Source organism: Pelmatolapia mariae, linkage group LG23 (genome assembly GCF_036321145.2).
Source record: "Pelmatolapia mariae isolate MD_Pm_ZW linkage group LG23, Pm_UMD_F_2, whole genome shotgun sequence".
NCBI classification, from domain to species: Eukaryota; Metazoa; Chordata; class Actinopteri; order Cichliformes; family Cichlidae; genus Pelmatolapia; species Pelmatolapia mariae.
In genome coordinates, this window is record NC_086246.1 from 43,528,345 (window position 1) to 43,548,356 (window position 20,012).

At 39.2% G+C, this 20,012-nt stretch overlaps 1 protein-coding gene across 1 annotated transcript; it reads left to right on the forward strand.

Moving 5' to 3' along the window:
- The first annotated feature begins 438 nt into the window (after positions 1–438).
- Positions 439–9,730, forward strand: rabggta (Rab geranylgeranyltransferase subunit alpha). The gene is made up of 17 exons (XM_063466899.1): positions 439–551; positions 888–924; positions 1,072–1,182; positions 1,883–2,007; positions 2,111–2,298; positions 2,445–2,702; positions 2,837–2,920; positions 3,017–3,099; positions 4,554–4,649; positions 6,182–6,287; positions 6,375–6,426; positions 6,512–6,600; positions 7,574–7,662; positions 7,769–7,885; positions 7,980–8,093; positions 8,245–8,332; positions 9,022–9,730. The coding sequence occupies exons 2-17, from the start codon at positions 922–924 to the stop codon at positions 9,168–9,170; spliced, it is 1,752 nt and encodes a 583-aa protein (XP_063322969.1). The 5' UTR covers positions 439–551; positions 888–921; the 3' UTR covers positions 9,171–9,730.
- Positions 9,731–20,012: the final 10,282 nt, after the last annotated feature.

Consider the following 20,012-nt stretch of genomic DNA (forward strand, 5'->3'; position numbering starts at 1 on the left):
CTCGTAGTGTGTTTTGTCCAGTCGCTTTAAGATCGCTTTTCCCTTTCTCCTTTCTCTTTCCCTTCACCACCAATCAGTTGAAGGGGATGGTTCTGCCGGTGGTTTCTCCCAGTTACAAAGGGGTTTTCCCTTCCCACCGTCGCAAAGCGCTTGCTCACGGGGGTTGCTCGATTGTTGGGGTTTTCTCCCAAACTGTAGGTTTTTACCTCACAGTAAAGCGCCTTTAGTCGACTTTTGCTGTGAATAAACCTGAATTGAACTGAACTACACCGATCCTCTGTCTTATTTGACTTTACGCCTCATCCAGTCGCTTAGAGACTAGTGTCACCTTCTTAAGTGTCACCACCTTATGTGGCCCCTGTAACTCCGCAGCTGTGAGCCGTTTTCGCCACTAGAGGACAACCAAAGCGCCGCGGCTGTGCGAGAGCCTCTCAGTGACGTAGATGTCATGAGACGGAAGTGAAAAAATTGTAGTCGTTAGCACTCCTGATGGTGACATGACAAATCAAACTGCATTCTAAAACACACAATCAGCGTCAGTGAAAAACCAGGTATGTATTTAATGGGATAAGTTGTGCTGCGTTCAGTGTACAGCGTTAATGAAGATGTGTTGTATACCGCCGGTTGTGCTTAATCTGTGCTCGTTTCATTGAACTGAATGAGCCCAGCCCACAACGGAGCTAATTAGCATGCTAAGTTTACATTCAGTGATACTTGTATTCAGTGTTTTGGCATTACTGAGCACTGTATACCTGAATACTGAGAGCTCTTTACTTTAACTTGTTAAAACTTCTGTGTCAGTCTGTCAGCACTTTGTTTCTGTATGTCATGTGAACATTACTCTGGCCTAAACATGACTGTCACTCCTCATGTGCCAATGCAAACAGATTCTTAAAGAAGCCTCCTTCACTAACAGCAACAATGGTAAGAGATGAACCATTTACTATACTTGTTCAAATCTAGGCATTTCCAGTGCATGTGGAATTACAGTAGGTCAATTATTTACACTAACGTTTAGCCAGCAGAATAAACTGTATCCGGTATATATCCTTCTCTTTTTGCTTTTGACAGCATGGCAGAGTGAAAATTAAAACTACAGCCCAGCAGGAGGAGGAGAAAAGAAAGGAGAGAGAGAAGAAGCTCAAGATATACGTGGCAGCACGCGATGCGTGTTTTTCTAAGGTGGAATATTATATTGTGCCTTATGTTTTAATAGCAATACTGCAGCATGTCTTTGGGTTAGTGTAGGGGTGTCAAACATAAGACCTGGTGGCCAGAATCAGCCCAGCAAGGACTCCAATGTACTCCACTTGATTACACCAAGATTAAGTAATAACTAAACAATTAAATGACAGAAAGGTTTTTCACCTCTTCTTCTTCTTCTTCTTTTAAATTTTTTTATTTTTACAGTGGGTCTTTTAAAAAAGAGAATTTTCTGTAAAGAACAGCAATTTTTTAAATCATGTACAAAAATCGAAACATTTTGTTAAAATTCTGCTGCTTTTTATGTTAAAATGTCTTATGAACTAAATGTGCAGTTAAACTTCTTTACATTGACAGAAATGTGAGTTCCATACCTTCCATAGGTGGTTGGTCAGAACAAGGAAAAAACAAATTCAATTTTGTCCACATTTGGATATCAGCCCCCTCTTATCCCCTTCTAGCTCTAAAATTTTCATCTGTCTTCTAATGTAGTCATCATTTAACAGTTGTAAATAGTTAACTAATGGACAGTATTTAAACTTAATGTGATATTCATATGCAAAATGTTTTTGTGGCTCAGGTGTGTGTCTTTAACAGATAAAAATGTGTTGTGTTTTTCTCCGCCTGCTTTTCACTCCATGTATTTTCCTCACCCTCCTCACTTTCTCCTGTTTGACAGAGAAATGAGGGTATCTGGGATGATGAGGCTCTTCAGCTGACCCAGCAGCTCCTATCATCCAATCCTGACTTTGCAACCCTGTGGAACTACAGAAGAGAAATCCTAATGCACCTGGAGACTGTGAAGTTAGTACTCACAGATTCATAGTTGAACCCCTTTTTATTGAATGGTAAGTCATATGCGGTGTCACAGGAGAATGATGATTTTGTTTCCTAATGTCGTCTGCAGAGACAAAGATGAAGTGCAGAAGATTTACGAGGCTGAGCTGTTGTTTACTGAGTCTTGCCTGAAAGTGAACCCAAAATCTTATGGCAGCTGGCACCACCGAGGTTGGGTTTCCGCCCGTTTGCCTCGACCGGACTGGGCCCGGGAGCTGACTTTGTGTGATCGCTGTTTGAGCCTGGATGACCGCAACTGTGAGTGGGAGAAAAAAATTAAAAGGAGCTGAATTTTAAAGATGTGGATAATAATGCATTTTTTAAAATAATCGATCCAAAACTTGTCCTTCACTGCATTATTTGTACTCATGTTCTGGTATATTCTGTGTTTCTGTCTTGCCCAGTCCATTGCTGGGATTACCGCCGAATGGTTGTAAAGATGTCTGGCGTGCCTGTAGATCAGGAGTTGGCATTTACAGATCGTCTTATTGGCTCCAACTTTTCCAACTACTCCAGCTGGCACTACCGTAGCACCCTTCTGCCTCTGCTTCACCCAGAGTCTCCAGAGCCCCCTTCACCATGCCGTGAGCCTCCCCAGTCCTCTCCCCCACCTTCTCCTCAAACCCATTCCCATCGGGTCTGTGAAGAGCAACTACTAAAAGGTAAACTGCAGTTCCCAATAGCAACCGATAGGGGGCAGTGTAAGTCTTTATTATCCTTAAGTAAAAGGTGGTATTTTGCAAAGGAAGTCAGATTGTATATCCTATTACAGTGAAATTGTATTAACTACTTTCAGAATATGAGCTTGTACAGAACGCTTTCTTCACTGACCCTAATGACCAGAGCGCGTGGTTTTACTATCGCTGGCTGTTAGGCAGAGGTATGTCTATTGGTCGTAGTGTCTGTAAGTATGAACGAGAATACATTTCAGCTTTGCTGTGCTTTGTAAAACACAAGTTCTTTGTCTTTTTAACAGCGGAGCGTGAAGAGATGATAAGCTGTGTGTATGTGAATCGGGATGAGGAGAGAGTGGCTGTGGCCTTCTCCAGGCCTGTGAATGTCAGTATCTTCACTTTTTCTTCACTTAGAAAATGCTCTAATGGAATTCAGGATGAGCTGTTCTTTATTTTATCTTTTTTTAATAACAATGAATCTGTCACTGAGAACAAGGCGACCTAAATAAATACCATGGCATTTTAGGGTTCATTGTCCTAAAGAAATTAAATGTGACAATATTCTAAAGTAGACTTATGCATTTTTTTCACATAAGTACTTTAATTTGTCCTTTTAGAAAATTATATACTCTTTTTTTTTTAGTTAGTTAGATGTTGTAGATTTGTGCTATATAAGGGTATGAATATGCACTCACCATCTACTTCTTTAGCTACACCTTGTTAGTACTTTTTCCTACAGAATTAAGCCTTTATGACACATTCAAAAAGGTGCTGGAAGCACTTTCTCAAAGATTTAGGTCTAAAGAAGTCTGTAGATGCTGCAGATTTTCTGGCCACTCCTCAATAATATAAATCTCCTGTTCCCTCACATCTCAAAAGTTGTTTTGGTCTGAGATGTGACTGTGGAGGCCATTTCAGTACAGCGAGCCTCCTGTCATCTTCAGGAAAACAGTTTGAGATGATTTCAACTTTATGATACGGTGTGTTATGCTGGTGCAAGCAACCATCACAAGATGGGTACACTGTGGACATGATGGGATGAACTCAGGTAGCCTGTGGTGTTTAACAATGTTCCTTTCCACTAAGGGATCCAAGGTATGCCAAGAAAATGTCCCCCATACCATTACATCACCATTACCAACCTGCACTGTTGGTACAAGGCAGAATGGATTCGTGATTTCATGTTGTTTATGTCAAATTTGAACCTATCATCTGAATATTGTAGCATATATCGAGACTCATTAGACCAGGCATGTTTTTTATTTGTCTCTTGTCTAACTTTGGTGAGTCTTTGCAAATTAATGTTGCCTTTGTATCAACTTGAAGCTGTCTGGATTTTCTATTTTTGAGACCATTCACTATGAACTCTAGAGATGGCTGTGCAGGAAAATCCCAGTGGACCATTTCTTTTTGAAAGACTTACACCAGGCCGTCTTGCACCAACAACTCTGGTACTCAAATAGGTGTCACTTAAAAACATGTTTCAATTTTAACTTCAGCCGGTGGTCTTGACCATGTCTACATGCACTGAATTGCTGCCGTGTGATTGGCTGATTAGATATTAGCTAAAAAAGCAACTGAGCAGGTGTACCTAATGAAGTGACTGGAGAGTGTAGATTTAGGTATTAATGATGTGCATATAATCATATGCAAAGTGGCGTTTGTGTGTGAGCAAGAAAACAGTTTTCCTCTGCTGTCATGAAGACTGTGACAGTTTTGGAAACGTGAAGACTGGTAAGATGTGTCTGACCATTTTTTTTTTATTTTAAAGCCAAAGTTGCCTTCATATGGTACCCTGTCTAGACTTGGTGAACGTTCTCCCTGCTTTTGTCCTGTCAGGCGCAGTCAGTCGGCTTGTTCCTCGTCCTTGACGGTCAGCCCCAGAGAGTGGAGTGGAGGAGTGTCCATCCGCGCTTTAAACACAGCCCTGTCTGGGTATCCTTTTCCATTGTGACTTAAAACTGACAGGTTACCCCTGCAGAGAATAAGAATACTTTTCCTGGTGTGCTGCTGATTGAACAGCATACTGGTTTAGCATTCTGCTCTTGTTATTCTGCACGTACCTCATGCTGCTAAGACTGTGGTATGTGCATCAAGAGAAAAGGTTTCATCATGAAACTTTGATCAGTGCACTGCAGTGGAATGTTATGTTGGCTTTAGCACACTAGTGAAGGGAGTTCCTTGTCAGAGTTTAGTAATACATGACATCACGTTTAGACTTCTTAAAGTTGATAGCTGAAGTTAATACTTTTGGAAAGAGTATCTCTAAGATTAGTTTCGTTTCTGACCTCAGAGGCCAAGCTAACAAGATGGAAAAATGGTTAAAACTCCAACTGTATTAGTAGTATGTAGAACAACTTCATTGGCACTAGAGTAAAACTAGGATGGCAACCTCCTGGCGACTGGGAAAAATTGGAGGTTGCCTGGGATTTATTCAGTACCAACTGGTTGCCTAGAGGTTAAATGTCGAGCACCTTTAACCTTGCACAGGTTGCTTGATGTGAGGCAACCTTATTTATAGTTTTAGTACCACAACAAGTCACATTGTAATTGCCAATGTGAACCAATTCAATCACAAACTGTTAGCAGACTCATTTCATCTTATTACCAGTTTATCACTTATATACATTTTTTTGAAGATGGCAGCTGACAACAAGCGGTCACAGACCAAGTCTCTGTCTTGTCTCAGTCTCAAACTACTGGTTTTCCTTGTGTGACTGTAGAGTTACCATTACATTTTGGCCTCTGGCCTTTATTCTGGTCATCATAATCACATATGACATTTTAAATGAAATGGGTAAAGAGTAGGGAAAAAGCAAATACCAGTACCATACAAATTGATACATGTCTCCCGGTAAGCAGTTAAAAGCAATGGGAGTGGCATATAAGGAGAAAAACTTTGGAGTAATAATCAGGATTTTCTTCTAAGTGTGCAGTATGTAACACATTGGTCGTAAGTAATGTGGAAGTGGGCACACTTAACACTGTCTTCATAGGGTGATGGCATTTGCACAGTAGTCATGGAAATGACCCTCATTGATATTCAAGCTCAGTAATTAGTAAAATGTCCTTGATATCTGTCATTCACATCCATATCCATATTCCAGTTCCACGTGAATTTTTTATTTTTTAAACCAGATGTAGTCATTCGCTCAGAAACAGGAGTCTTCTTTACCTTAGGCTGCTTCTCTCTTTGGTATATTCTAAAATGTTTTGTCTGAAACAAAATGCTTATTAAAGCCTCAATAAAGCCTGGAGATTTAATATTTTAGTCATAATGCCCAGCTCTACCAGGCTGCTGTATTGGCCCTGGAAATCAGCCATGGACTTAGTATGCACACTCACACTGTGGGCCTAGGCAGGTTTGCTTTAAGGTGACTAATTTATGTTCAAATCAAATACTTCCGTTTCACTTTTGGAATACATAATTCATGTTTGGAGGTTTTCTGTCCTTAGCAATGGCTCAGATATGCAATCTGCCTCCTGGAACAATTAGCGACATCACCAATGAACGCAACCTGACTGTGCACTGGACTGAAAAACACACTCATAGGGACTGTGCTCTCTACACAGGTGACACATATGCATATCTACCATGTTGTGTTCTTTCAAAGGCAGGATGATGACTTTCATGACACTGTGAACATTTAACTTTCACAGGTCGAACTGAGAGTTGGTGTAGGGACTCTGCCACAGATCAGGAACTTTTCAGGTACTTTTTTTTTTTGGAACAACTGAAACATTTTGTAGTTTGCCTTCTTTAGGGATTAGGAACTAGATATGGTCTTTTTTTGCAGGAGCGAACTTTCAGTAGAAAAGACTTCTGTGCTACAGTCGGAGCTACAGTCGGTCAAGCAGCTACAAGAATTGGAGCCGCTCAATAAATGTAAGTGCTTTCTCTTGTATGTTACAGGGTTTACAGGAAATCACCAGCTTCGCACAGAAACGGATCTGTGGCTTCTTCTTTTTTTTTTACATTGTGTTCATGTGTATGAATTTTGCAAAACTCAGCAAAACCTCGATTCAGACAGCCCACAATCAGCTGATAACAGGTGATCTCCAGCTGAGAAATATCACATAAAGTGTGCTATTTTAGGTGTTTTAGCCTGCCTACCCTTGCTGCTTGTTCTTCAAGCTGCTTTGCGACCTGCATTCACCCCTCTTTTTCACGCTGTGCCCTACTTATGCAGGCTTTATGTCCTTGTGCTTGCAGAAGCGATCCCCTGCCTCAGGCTTTTCATGTATGTGTGCAGAATGACAGATCAGAGCATGCTAAATGTGAATCTGATTCCTGCATAATTAAGAATATGGTTTTGTTGTTGTTTTTAAGTACTAATCTCTTGAGCAATGGTTCTCTAAAAGAAGTGGACTGCGCTGGTGGGGCATAGAGACACTACTTGGGCTGAACCTGGGGAAAATTATGGAGTGAAACTAACTAGAATAAATATGATTTGCAGGAAAAACAGACAAGCAAATGTTTGCTGATGCTATCTGGTTGACCTTTACGTCACTAAAGTCAATTTCTATCCATTTGTGTTGTCATTGATTGATAAAAAATTGTGGGGTGTGAGTATTTTTTCAGCTTCTGAAATGGAGAATGCCACAAAATCTTTAAGAATCTCTGGCCTATAAGCATAACTGCATAATACATTGACATTATAACTGTGTGCAATGTGGTTGCGAAACTTTGCAGGTGTGTAGTTGACATTTTCATGAAAGGCAGCTTTGATGATGGGAGTTAAGGAACTTATTGGGGAGATGGTGTGCTTGTTCCCATTACAAGATAAGGTTGAGTATTGAAGTTTGATGTTGCTGGTGATAAAAGTCTTATACAACCACTGACTGCTTTACCTCGGCAGGGTGCTTACTGACCATTATTCTCCTGATGAGGGCACTAGACCCTCTGGGATACGAACAGGAGATGCTTGCTCATTTTAGAACACTCAAAGTGAGTATAATCCACATACAGTACAGTATATGGGACTGGCAATAAATGCATTTGTCTACAATGCAGTCAGCAATCACTAATTAAATGCTCTGGCTTTATTCACTAGGAAGTGGATTCCATGCGCTCTGCATATTACAGTGACCTGTGCAGCAAGTTTATGATTGAAAACACCATCCTGAAAATGGAGTATGCTGAAGTGCGCGTCTTCAGCATTTCTGACAAGGTTGGGTCAGAATAACAAGACATCAGATTTCCCTGAAACCTTTTTTGCTGATTAGGGAGGTGCTTAAATTTGACTTCTTTTTTCTTTGTAACAGAACCTGACCACTTTATGCCACCTGGACCAGCTGTTGTTGGTTACCCATATCAATCTGTCCTCTAATCACCTGCAGCGGCTGCCTCCTCAGTTTGCCATGTTGCAGTGTCTCGAGGTGATGAAGCTGCAATTGAAATCCAATTTGCTCTCCTGCATGGACAGTGATTCTTGTCCTCTTTTGTGTCTGCACCAATAGATTCGAAAAGGAAAGACAGATATTGATGACATTTTTCTCCTGCAGTTTAATGACTTCTTCATACTTGCAGGTCTTGGAGGTTGATAACAATGCCATAGAAAACCTGGAGGGAGTTTATCACCTTCCCAAACTGGAGGAAGTCCTCTTGAAAAACAACAGTATCCTTAAGTTAGTAGTGTGTTCTGGATCTCTATTTATCATTCAGAATTAGTGTCATAGGGATCAGTTTATATTGTCTGTCTGTCTTTTCACAGGGAACTAGTGACTCAAGAAATGTGTTAATCATTTCTGAGTGGCTCAGTGCTTCAAAACAATCCCGTAAAGAGTGCGAACAGCTGATGTAAAAGACATGCTACGCACTGAGATTGTGTTTACAGCGTTTAGAAAATTGCACTTTTAACAAGACTCTTCAGCTCAATACATGAATAATTTATTTTACCTACATCTGAATTGATTTGGTAAATAAAAACAGCACCGCAATTTCACCAAACAAACAGCATCATTAAGAAGCGAAGAAACATTTAACAACACATCATCACCACAGACTCCCTCCTCTTCATGCTTCACTTCCCCTGCTACACTTGGGAGGAATTAATGTGATTTGCAGGTTATGATGAGGATAGTTGCTTTTTTTTTTCCCTCTGGCAATCACAGTTGCTATTTTTGTTTTGACTGCTCCACGTTTTATTTTTAGAAAAATGAATTTATATCTCAGTGTCATATTTGTCATTTGGATCTTACTTTTTACACCTGTGCTTGGAATATGTGAATCAGAGCTCCTGTTATTTATTGTTACTGATGTTACCACAGCACACTGCAAAGGATTTTCATTAACCCAAACATGCAGAAATCTCTACATTGGCAGATCTTCAGCCGTTGGCCTCCTGCCCCAAGCTGAAACGCCTTGACCTCCGTGGAAACCCCGTCACTCAAACGGCCAATGTCGAGTCGGAGTTAGCCGAACTGCTGCCCTCAGTCACAGACCTCCTGCTCTGATCCAACGCAGGGCAGGAATCACTGCCATCTTTGTTCTGTCGTTCAATTGTCCTTCACGTTCTGAGCTGTTTTTGGTGGTGAGTGGGTGTCATCTTGTGACTGTGTCTGTTCCACCTGTTTTGGAAAAATGTCAGTCACAGTGAACCCTGTTGGTCTGAAAGCCTCATACTTTGGAGCAAATGTCAGAACCCTCTCTAGCATCTTCAGCAAAAAGTCAACATTTCTCTGTGTGTGTGTGTATGAGTGAGTGCGTAATAACCAATGTTGCATTTCTTTGTTTGTGTGTGTACAAATGTCTTTAATGCAACAGACCAGTGCATGCAGAAACATTAATAATGAAGTAAACTAATTATGGATTGGCAGCGATGATGGCTTATTGCTTCCAAAAGCTTAATGGCTGACTTTAAAGAAAACGTTATACTGGGTGATCAGAGTATTGCATCACTCTCTACAGATTTTTTTTTAAGGTTGGTTAATGCATTTGATTTATGACATTATACTGTTGCACAGTAAGTCACAGATCAAGTAATAAACAGCACACATTGTGTCACTGCCTTCCAGTAAGCCTCTTGTGACTTTTTTCCACTGAAAGAAAAATGCATGCCTTAAAGTAAAGGTTCATAATGGTTAACTCACATTTTGATCTTTAATGTCTCATTTCTGTAATAGTGGTGAGGATGTGGTGGAACTCAACTACAATGTAAAGTACCAGCCGGACTTTCTTGTAATTTGTTAAAGTGGTCTTGAACAGTAGTTCGATAATGCAGTTTGGCAGGTATACAACAACATTTTTGCTCCACCAAGGTGATTTCAAAAACATTATTAACTGAAAGCTTGTGTCATATATATCAGGATGGTGTGTAGGGTATCCCTAAAGATTTTGTGTAAAGAATGAAGAAGTGGGAAGCTTAAAAAACATCTACAGTGAAGAGTATATGAAAGTCATGTCCTTAAGAAATATCCAAAAATCCAGCAAAGACCTGACACAGGAGAGGTGCATCTGGCCTTTAGTTGATTCATCTACTGTGTGCTGAAGTCTCATCAGAAATGAAGGGAAATGGGGAGAAAAGGCCGTCGTATACCAATCACACAAGAAATGGATTGAGAATAGCTGGTAGCAGGTCTTAAGGATTGATGAATAAAAATTTTGGACTGACAAATTTTTGTCAGTATATACACAGGAGGCCAGGAAATAGGCATAAGGGTGTGTCTACCATCTGTAAACCATGGTGGAGGCTCTGTTATGGCGCTGAATTTCAGCCAGTGGCTGAAATGCACAGCTGATTGAATTATGAATGCAGAAAATTACAGTCAGATTTGAAGCCACCATGCAAATAAGCATCTATTTGGCAACAACTTCATTCATGACAGTGATCCCAAACACACTGCCAAAACAGTAGAATCATACCTGAATAGAAAAACACATGGATTGGCCTCCCCAAGGCACAGGCAAGTATTATTAAAGCAGTAGCAGTGGGATCATTTTAACAGGAATGGGGAAACAAAAGTCAGCCAACATCCAAAAAAAGATCTTTAAATGTCTTTCAAGATACCTGGAGAACTAGTCCTGAAGACTAGTTAAAGATGAGAGTTCAGACTGTGCTGAAGAATAAAGACGGTCCTAACAAATGTTGATTTTTAGAAGGCTTTTGAGAATTCTCCAATCTCTGTTGTTGCCTCAACTATATATGTGGGTGTAAACATGCTGTATACTGTGTTTATATATTAATTATTGCACCTATTTCTCATTTCTTGCAAAATATTAAGAAATGAGGGCAATGCTTATAGAGTTCTTAACGATTAAAAGTACTTTTGCACAGTACTCTAAACTCCTGAAATCTTCATTTTAAAGCCTCAGCGTTGTTTAGTTTTTGTTTTGTTTTTTACCCAGATGTGGCCATGTTTAGGAGCAGTATCCATAAATTATAAAGTGCCAGGTGCATAGTGGAAATTATCATACAAAAGAAATATCCGACTCACTGGAACTGGAGCTTTTGACTTTTTAGACGTGCTATACTTGGGGTGTGCATGTTATTTGTCAGTTAACTCTATTACAGAAGCTTTAAAATGCACCACAGGTACAGAAAGTTCAGTTCTGTGACTCCAATTAGCTAAGGTGACAGGGTGCAGACAGGGTTGGGCTTCAGCTGCCAGTGTTGCCACACCTGTCAGTCAAGGTGGCCAAGGCCAACTTTAAGACTAAACTAAATGAAAGCAGGTAGATTATAAAAAAGGGAAAATAGCTATAGAGACCAAAACAGTTGTTGTTGTTCTCTTGTTTAATTGTTTTACTAGGCTGCAAATATATTTTTTCTAATGTAAAGCTGGGCACTTAAACATGGAGTCTATGGGTATTATGCTTGGATGAACTTCAAATCCAGAAGTACCTAAATGTCACACCCAACTGGAGGTCTGAGCACGGTGTAGAAAAATTAAGTAGATATTATCTTCCTCCCATTGATCTTTTTTTTTTTTTTTTTGAGTAGGCTTATATGACTGGCCTGAAAAAATATGTATCTACTTTTATGTATGATTCCAAACTCAGGTGTGCCAGAGCGACTAGCGGTGTGTCACTCGGTCCACCCTTAACTGATGCCACCTTCATTCTTCATTTGTTTGCCTTTTCGAGTGAAGAGCTGGGATTTTGCAACACATCAGGTTTGTTTGACTCTGATGTCATTTTTAAGAAGGAATTGCATTAGGCGAAAACTTTTCTTTGGGAGTGTCTAAAAACAATAAAAGAAGCTGAGAAAAGTGAATTAGAAACATGGCACACCTTTGTACTCAAAGAAATGTTTGTCATAGTCACTGCCAGCCTGGCAGCTCTTGAAGGTTATGCTGCACTCATCATATCAGTATATCACAAACAAATCAAAACCTGTAAGCAGTTTTAGGCATTCAAGCTGTAATTGTAACTTACAATACAACTGTTCTTTTTCCCTGGCAGCTGTCTCTGAATTGGCTAAGAAGTATAGACAAGATACGTATATAGCTGCACATTATGCCTACTTGACATTAATTGTTACATGTAACAATAGCTACGGGCTTTTAAAGTTAGGTTTAGGGCAAGGTTCTACTGCTAGTTTACCTCTACTACTAGTTACCTTAAGAGGGTGTTTCAAGACCCTTATCAAATTGCCAATGTCAAAGTGTGGTGTGGGGAAAGTCAAAGACAGTTATGGTTTCAGAAAATCTGCAGAAATTGAACATGTTGTATATTGTGTCTATTTTATATAGGAGAGAGCTGACAGAGTTCAAAGAGGACTTTAATTCTTGGCATTGGCAACAGTGAAATAGTAAAACAGCATAGAGTCATTATGTATGTTACACATAAGGAACAGATTTCTTACAGAGGCACACGTTTTCTTATCATTTCTTTAAATGCACAGACTAGTTGTTTGGTGTTTTTTAATATAAATGTAATGTTTATTACTGTTGATTTATTTATGATTATTTATAAATGGTATTACAACAATTTTTTATGATAGTGGTGAGGATAGACTTTAATCATTGTAATGGTAGTACATGTATCTAAGTCCCAAAAGGTCCAGAATGCTTATGCCATTTTCACCTTCAAAAATATAGATAAAGTTTTCCAGCATGTGAGATCATCTTCTACCATTTTAAGTAGACAAATGTGTTTCACCTGTACCCAGTCTGAGAGCCTGGAAGAAAGATTTATACCTAAATATCTGATGTTACCCGACTGTAGTGAAGTGGTGAAGGTGTTCTGAAAATTACAACTTAGAGGCAGAAGTGAATTGAAATTCACAACTAAGCATTCAGTTGTGATGTCAACTGACCACGCGTCTGCTTGCTAAAACTGACAGACGAGGTATCAAAAAATGAAATAAAATAAATAAAAAAATAATAATAAAAATGAAGAAAAACACGCTCTCCCTGGTCTCTGAAACATTAATTAAGGATTAATCATCCATTTATTAATGTCACATAGGTTATGTATATGGTTCAAATAGACCTGCAGCTGAAAATGTATGAGAAAATTCTCATCCTGGGTCAAAATTGACCTGGACCAAATGCAGGCATCAAATATGAACACTATGTAAGGGTTAAAGGACACGGTGTTGTTTTCATCTTCATGTAAACAATTCTGCAATCATACAATGATGTCACAAGATGTTAACATGAGCATTTTCCCGTGTCTTAAAGCCAATCAAGATAATAATCATGACATCATTTGTCAGTGTTCTTATTATTAATCTGCTGAGCAACATGAAAAGTTTCATTTCATATAAAATGCAAATGCCAACCTGAGAGTGAAGTCGGGAGTGTGTCAAAGTTAGTAGATTCATTTTTTCATTACTATAGAGATCTGTACCAAATCTCCAAGGAAACCATAAAAAAATAGGAAATCAGTGAATAAACACCCCAAAAGTAAACTCCTGAAGGGAAAGTTCTGGGAGCCTCTTGAAAAATTTCATCGACTGATCATCTCAAGAACTACTTTAGCACGGCAAAAAAGTTTCTGCTTTCCCCATAATGCTATGCTAAATGCCTTTCACTGGTAAAGTACCTTTAAAGCTTGACAGTCTAAAGTGCTTTAGAGTGTGTTTCTCATTCAACCTTTTACGCCCACACACTGTCACAAAGCAGTAATGGCTGCAGAGCTTTCAGGGGGTCCACCATCTTACCCAAGGTCATCTTGGGATGTGGAGGGGACTAAATTACCAGTGCTTTGTTTACTGGACCCTGTAGCATCTGAACCACAGTCAGTAACATTTTCCAGACTATGTATAGTGAAGTCTTCTCTGTTTATTGATTTCTTGTATCCAGTGGTATCAGGAAGAATATTGTTACATGACTTTCATCGGGGTTTTACGCTTCATTAATTGCTCTCTTAATAGGATTAGGCTTTATTCAGCATTCATTTACCTATCAATCAGTGAAAACCGACTCAACCAGTCAGTGGTCATGTCTGTTGCATAAAAGTGAGTGGGCATCCACTCCCTTCCAGCTCACATATTCCTAGACGCAGGCATCCCACATGTGCCATCAGGTAGGTCAAAGGTTTTCAGATCATGCCACTTTGCTGAAGGATGGGCTTTTGTCATGTGTCAAAGCAGAAAATGTCATCTTTTTTATTGTGCATTCATCTTTATATAAAGAATTATTTACATTACTGGAACAGCTAATTACATTAAATATAACGAGGTACAGAATATATAACTATAACTGTCCGAAACAAACAAAAAGTCCAAAAACATTCATCCAGTTTTCTCCTCTTATCCAATTCATGGTCACGAGGGTGCCAGCGGCCATAGCGCAAGAGGCCTGTCGCAGGGTCAACAACACAGAGAACCATTCAAACTTGTGGGCAATTTAGAATCACCAATTAACCTAAGCCCACTAACTGCATGTCATTGGACTGGAGAACACAAGGAGAACATGTGAACTCCACCCTGAACTGACGGCGGATTTGAACCCAGGACCTTCTTGCTGTGAGGCAAAAGTGCTAACCACATTATTATTATATATGGATTATTATCATATAAATATTTGATTATTCATTTTCCATATGTTAAAAAACAATGAACGTTTTAACATAATTAAGATGAAAAATACTGAAGAGAACAAGAAACTAGCCCAGTTTCTCAAACTGTCATATTTTCCAATAGTGGAAAAATATTTAAGTGGATGTTTGATTTCACCTGCTCTGACGTTGGCTTCTGGTTAAACATTTGACATGATTGATGCGAGCGCAGCAGGGAGGTGTGTCCTCACTGTCTTACCAAGGATTAACCTGTTTTGTGTGAAAGTGGGAGAGGCACAGGTGAACATTTGTTACCAAATAAAATCTTTGAAACAAGAGACAGTGTCAGTTTTTGCATGACTAATCCGATAGAGTTTATAGCAAGAGTGACAAGAAGAACATCTTTTTTCTCGTGATATTTAAACAGCTCCTCGTGCCATGCCTAAATAACTTGTGTTGTTGCTTCAGCGTCTGGAGAAATATCTGGCCCGACTGCTCCATGTGCAACAGAAAGGCGTGTCCCCTCAGTCTTAGCCAAGTATTTAAAGCAGCTCCGAAGTTGGAGCTTGTTTAAGAAAGAGAAAGGCACATCGAAGACAAGATTTCTCCCTCCAGACTGCATTTCTTTCACTTTTCTTCTCAAACTGAACTGAGTGAGTTTGAACTATGCACTTGCTATATAGCTCAGACAGATTTACACTTTGTGCTGCTAACAATGTTTACTGTATTTAGATCACATTTATTCAATTGTTCTTCTAAACATTAGTTTTTTTGACCAAGTAATTCATTTATAGGGAAAAGGAGTATGGCTCTAACGCAGTTATGTATTGCTACCTCAGTTGTCATGTCAGGATTGTGTATTAATGAAATAATAATGAAAAGGTTCATTGACATTTCTATTTCTTGCAAGATTAGCTCTTGCTGTCAATCTATTTTTTATATTAATGTATTTTTCTTCACAGGGATTTTCCTCAAAAAATATCTGTATGCTGTGCATATTGGATATGATTCATAGTAGCACCTTAATAGCTGTTAGATTTGCCAAATTACGCATAACAGTTCAATAAATACAGTGATCATTTCCTGTAACTTTAATTGTAATGCGAAATAGATATCAGAACTTCTCCTTGTGTTTAAAAACAAACGCCCCTGTGGTCAAAGAGGTAATGAGTACAGCTGTGGATGCTTACTGCTCAGCACCCTCCTGAAGGAAAAATACCCAGCTTTAATGAATAACACTCGGGTATGTTACATCAACTGCTAAAGTCATGAGGGTAAACTAAGAATCTGACATTTGACTATCATTGTATAAATGCCCGTTTCAGTTGCTCATTGGTTCAGTCATCTAAGATGTGCCACTGCCAGCCAGAGAAAATGTGCTTTGATTAGTTAGAGTGTAAAATAGCAGCTGAAGAAGTAATGACAATCGGCTGTCTCCTTCTAACTGATGGGCAGCTTCATGAAAGTTCCCCTTATCTCAAAATTTTACATTTGACAGGTTATTTAATATAACATCATCCTGTCAACAAACTAACCCGAGCTACATCTATTCTGTGTGTCTCCTAAACCTGCAATATTTTTGTCAGGGCCTATATTACAGATGTAATTTATTAAGTGTCAAGTAGAGGATGAAAAAACAGCTTAATTTAACATTTTTAACCATTCTGCTGGCATGGGATTTTTACTATACTAAATCAACAAACAATAAAAGTGTGCTGGTCAGAACTGTTACCCCAGTAACATTCAAGGTTCAAGTCTTCCCTCTGTGCACATGCATTCTTTCTTTTGGTAAGTTCACAGATGTGAATATTCAGTTAAGTGGTGATTCTAAACTGGGAAGAGAATGTGGAGGTGAGGGTAAATGAGTTTCCCTGGGCTACTGCCCTCTGACCAGATAAACATCCAAATGGATTTATTTCCAGAAAACAAGTTAAGCATATCTTACGTTGTTGTGCCGCTGCGTGATTAACTAAATTTTATAGAACAATAGTCTAGTTCATCACACAAATCTGGATATGAAGTTCATAAAAGGTTTCTGGGGCTCTTTATCAAAGGCGTCTTTGTTATTATCCTTAAATTTCTAGTTTTGAGAATATGTGTTGTTTTCTAAAAGAAAGGAAAGTATAGACAATGAGTACATTCATCCATTCACCCATCAATTCTCTTCTGCTTATCCTTATCAGGGTCGCGGGCAGGCTGTAATCTATCCCAGCTATTATAGAGCGAGTGTATCGAGAGTAATTAGTAAGTGCTGTCATCTAGAATATAGATTTTGTCTGGTCCATTGTACCCACTGTGGGCCAATCTCGATGGATAACTTTTATCTTATTCGATTCTTTTGTTTTCAACAAATATATGCAAAGCTATTGACATTTACATTAGCTCCTGCTATTCAGTGCAGGAGGATTTTCTGCAATTATTTTAGGTTATTTGCATGCTTATTTTTAGATAACTTTATAAATTTGTAAATGTGTCGATATTCTTTTTTTTTTTTTTTTACTAGAAATGATGACTTGAATGGATGACCCATCTTGAATTAACTTATAACAATTTAAAACATTTTAAAAAGAATTAGCCTTTTTGCAGCCTTTCAGCATATGCTGTTAAAATGCTCTGTAGGCAAAAAGGATCTTCAGTTTCTCTAAACAAGAATGAAAACAGTTATGTTTTTATATGTTTGTACTTATTTAGTTAGAAAATTAGTTCAACAGCTGAAGCTTTACATTATTTGTGTCAAATTAAACTCTTTAAACAGAGAAAAGATCAGTAGAATACAAGTCTGTTAAAACTGTAATGGCAAAACATTGTAGGTATTCTGGTTACTTCTCTTGAACCTTGATTGAACAAATTGATTTGCCGTATTGACTGTAGAAAAAAGGTGAAAAAACCCACTGCATCTTTAATAAATGTAGCTGAGTGGAGTACAATATATATATACATACATATATTTTTAAAAAGTGTTTTGTTGCTAGGCAATACACCAGTTTCTGTGTGTGTAGATACATGTGTGTCTTTGTTTCTACATTGTTTTGTTAAGCAGTTTTTAGTTGGCTGTCTGCCAGCAATAAATATGACACACAGTTCCTACCTGGGTGGAGGTATTTCGTCACCAATGCTGAGGCTGCTTGCAATTTATTTTACCCCCTCGGATTCTTGGCATATGAATAAGAACCGAACTCACTGTCAGTCTTATTATTGTTTCATCTGAACCTGTTTGGTGAAAATGAAACAGTCGCTGATGTCGAGGAATGTAAAGTGTGGGTGTGAAAGGCTTTTAGAAGGTTTATAGTATTTCTTTGAAGGAAGAAAAATGTGCAAGACAAATCAGAGTGAAGTGAGCAAAGCACAGAGAGAAGAGAGGGAGAGAAATGGTTGTGATGATTGTAGTTCACCTGAGAAATGTACTCTGTGTGTAATGTTTCTTCTTAAGAGGTGACAAACGATTGTGTTCTTTGAAATTTGCAATGACAAAATTCTTTGTCATTGCACAGCTGTGGATAAGAACATGTGCTCAGCTCCCCAGAGGACCACCCAAATGCTTTACAGACTCATAAATCAGCTTCAGAGGATCAGCTACAGAAGTCTCCTGAGGGTAGCCTACTGCAGAGTCAAAACAGCCCTCCTGAGTCTTGCCGGGGGGGAATCATTCTTAATGCATACAGAACTAAGTTGAACAAGGTAGTTTAAAGATTTAGAGACAGACTAGGCTGTATAATATTATCAAAACACACATTTGAGTTTCTCCTTGAAAACAAATCAATGATTCATAAATGAAGGAACGAATATTCCTCATAGTTTTTGGTTCATAATAACGTGATAGCATCGTTAGCTCCTACAAATTTGTGGATGTGATTAAAAACTCCCATTCCACCACATTTTCAAAGTGCTCCATTGGTGCTCCATTTCAGAATCAGAAAGGGTTTTATTGCCAAATGTTGAGCAGGTTTACAACATTAGGAAATTGCTGCGGTACTTAGTGAAAAACATACTGTAAGACAACACTTAAATAAACATAAGTGATGATCAGTGCAAAAATGAAGAGATGCAGAGAACACAGTATAGAGTCATGTGTTTGTGGTGGGAACAGTCATATGGTTATTGTTCATGAGTCCAACAGCAGAGGGGAAGAAACTGTTCTTATGGCGAGAGGTTTTGGTGCGAATGGACCGGAGCCTCCTGCCTGAGGGAAGCAGGTCAAACAGACTGTGTCCAGGGTGAGATGGGTCAGCTGTGATCCAAGCTGCACGCCCCAGTGTCCTGGAGGTGTAAAGGTCCTGCAGAGATGGGAGTCTGCAGCCAATCACCTTCTCAGCAGAGCGCACAACACGCTGCAGTCTCTGTTTGTCCCTGATAGTGGCTCCAGCGTACCACACGGTGATGGAGGAGGTGAGGATGGACTCGATGATTTCAGTGTAGAATTGCATCATCGTCCGTGATGGCAGGTTGAATTTCTTCAGCTGCCTCAGGAAGTACATCCTCTGCTGGGCCTTCTTTATGACGGAGGTGATGGTGGGCTCCCACTTGAGGTCCTGGGTGATGGTGGTACCCAGGAAGTGGAATGAGTCCACAGTGGTGATGAGGGTGTCAATCAGGATGATTTGGGGGGGGGGGGGGGGGGGGGGGGGGCTGTGTGCTTCCTGAAGTCCACAATAATCTCCACTGTCTTCTGGGCAATCAGCACCAGCTTGTTGTGGCTGCACCAGGATACCAGACGTTCAACCTCCCTCCTGTAGGCAGACTCATCCCCGTCCGAGATGAGTCCAATCACGGTCCAATTTGAGTCATAAAGAGGTGATCGTGGTCAGCAATATGCTCAGGTAGACTCTGGCATTTAAAAAATGTTCAGTCAGTATTAAGGGGACCTGAAGTGTGTTAAGGAAATATCCCGCACACTATGACATTATTAAAAGCAGCATGAATTGTTATTTCAAGGCAAAATAGTTCATGGATGTTTTCATGTTGTTTACAGCAAATGTTGCAGCAGAAATCCAGACATGTTTCTCCAGTTAATAGACATTCTTATGGATAATGGTAATGGATAATGAATATTCTCTATTTAAAAGCAGCCATTCAGTCGTTGAAATGGTTAGCTAAGATAAATAAATGGTTGAAAGACTATCTGTAAGGAGTCAAGCAACACTGAAATCACTGACTATAATGGTTGCAGTTTAATATGAATAATATGTAATATTTATAATACTTTCTTAAGGTTACCATACTTCTACATTTGAATGTATTTTCAATCTGATTTTTCTTCTTTCTTTTTTCCCCCCAGATGTTGCACTCTGGGAAATAATATGTTAGGATAGAGTTCCACTGCAAGATTATGTTCCGGTTTTTTGATATTTATT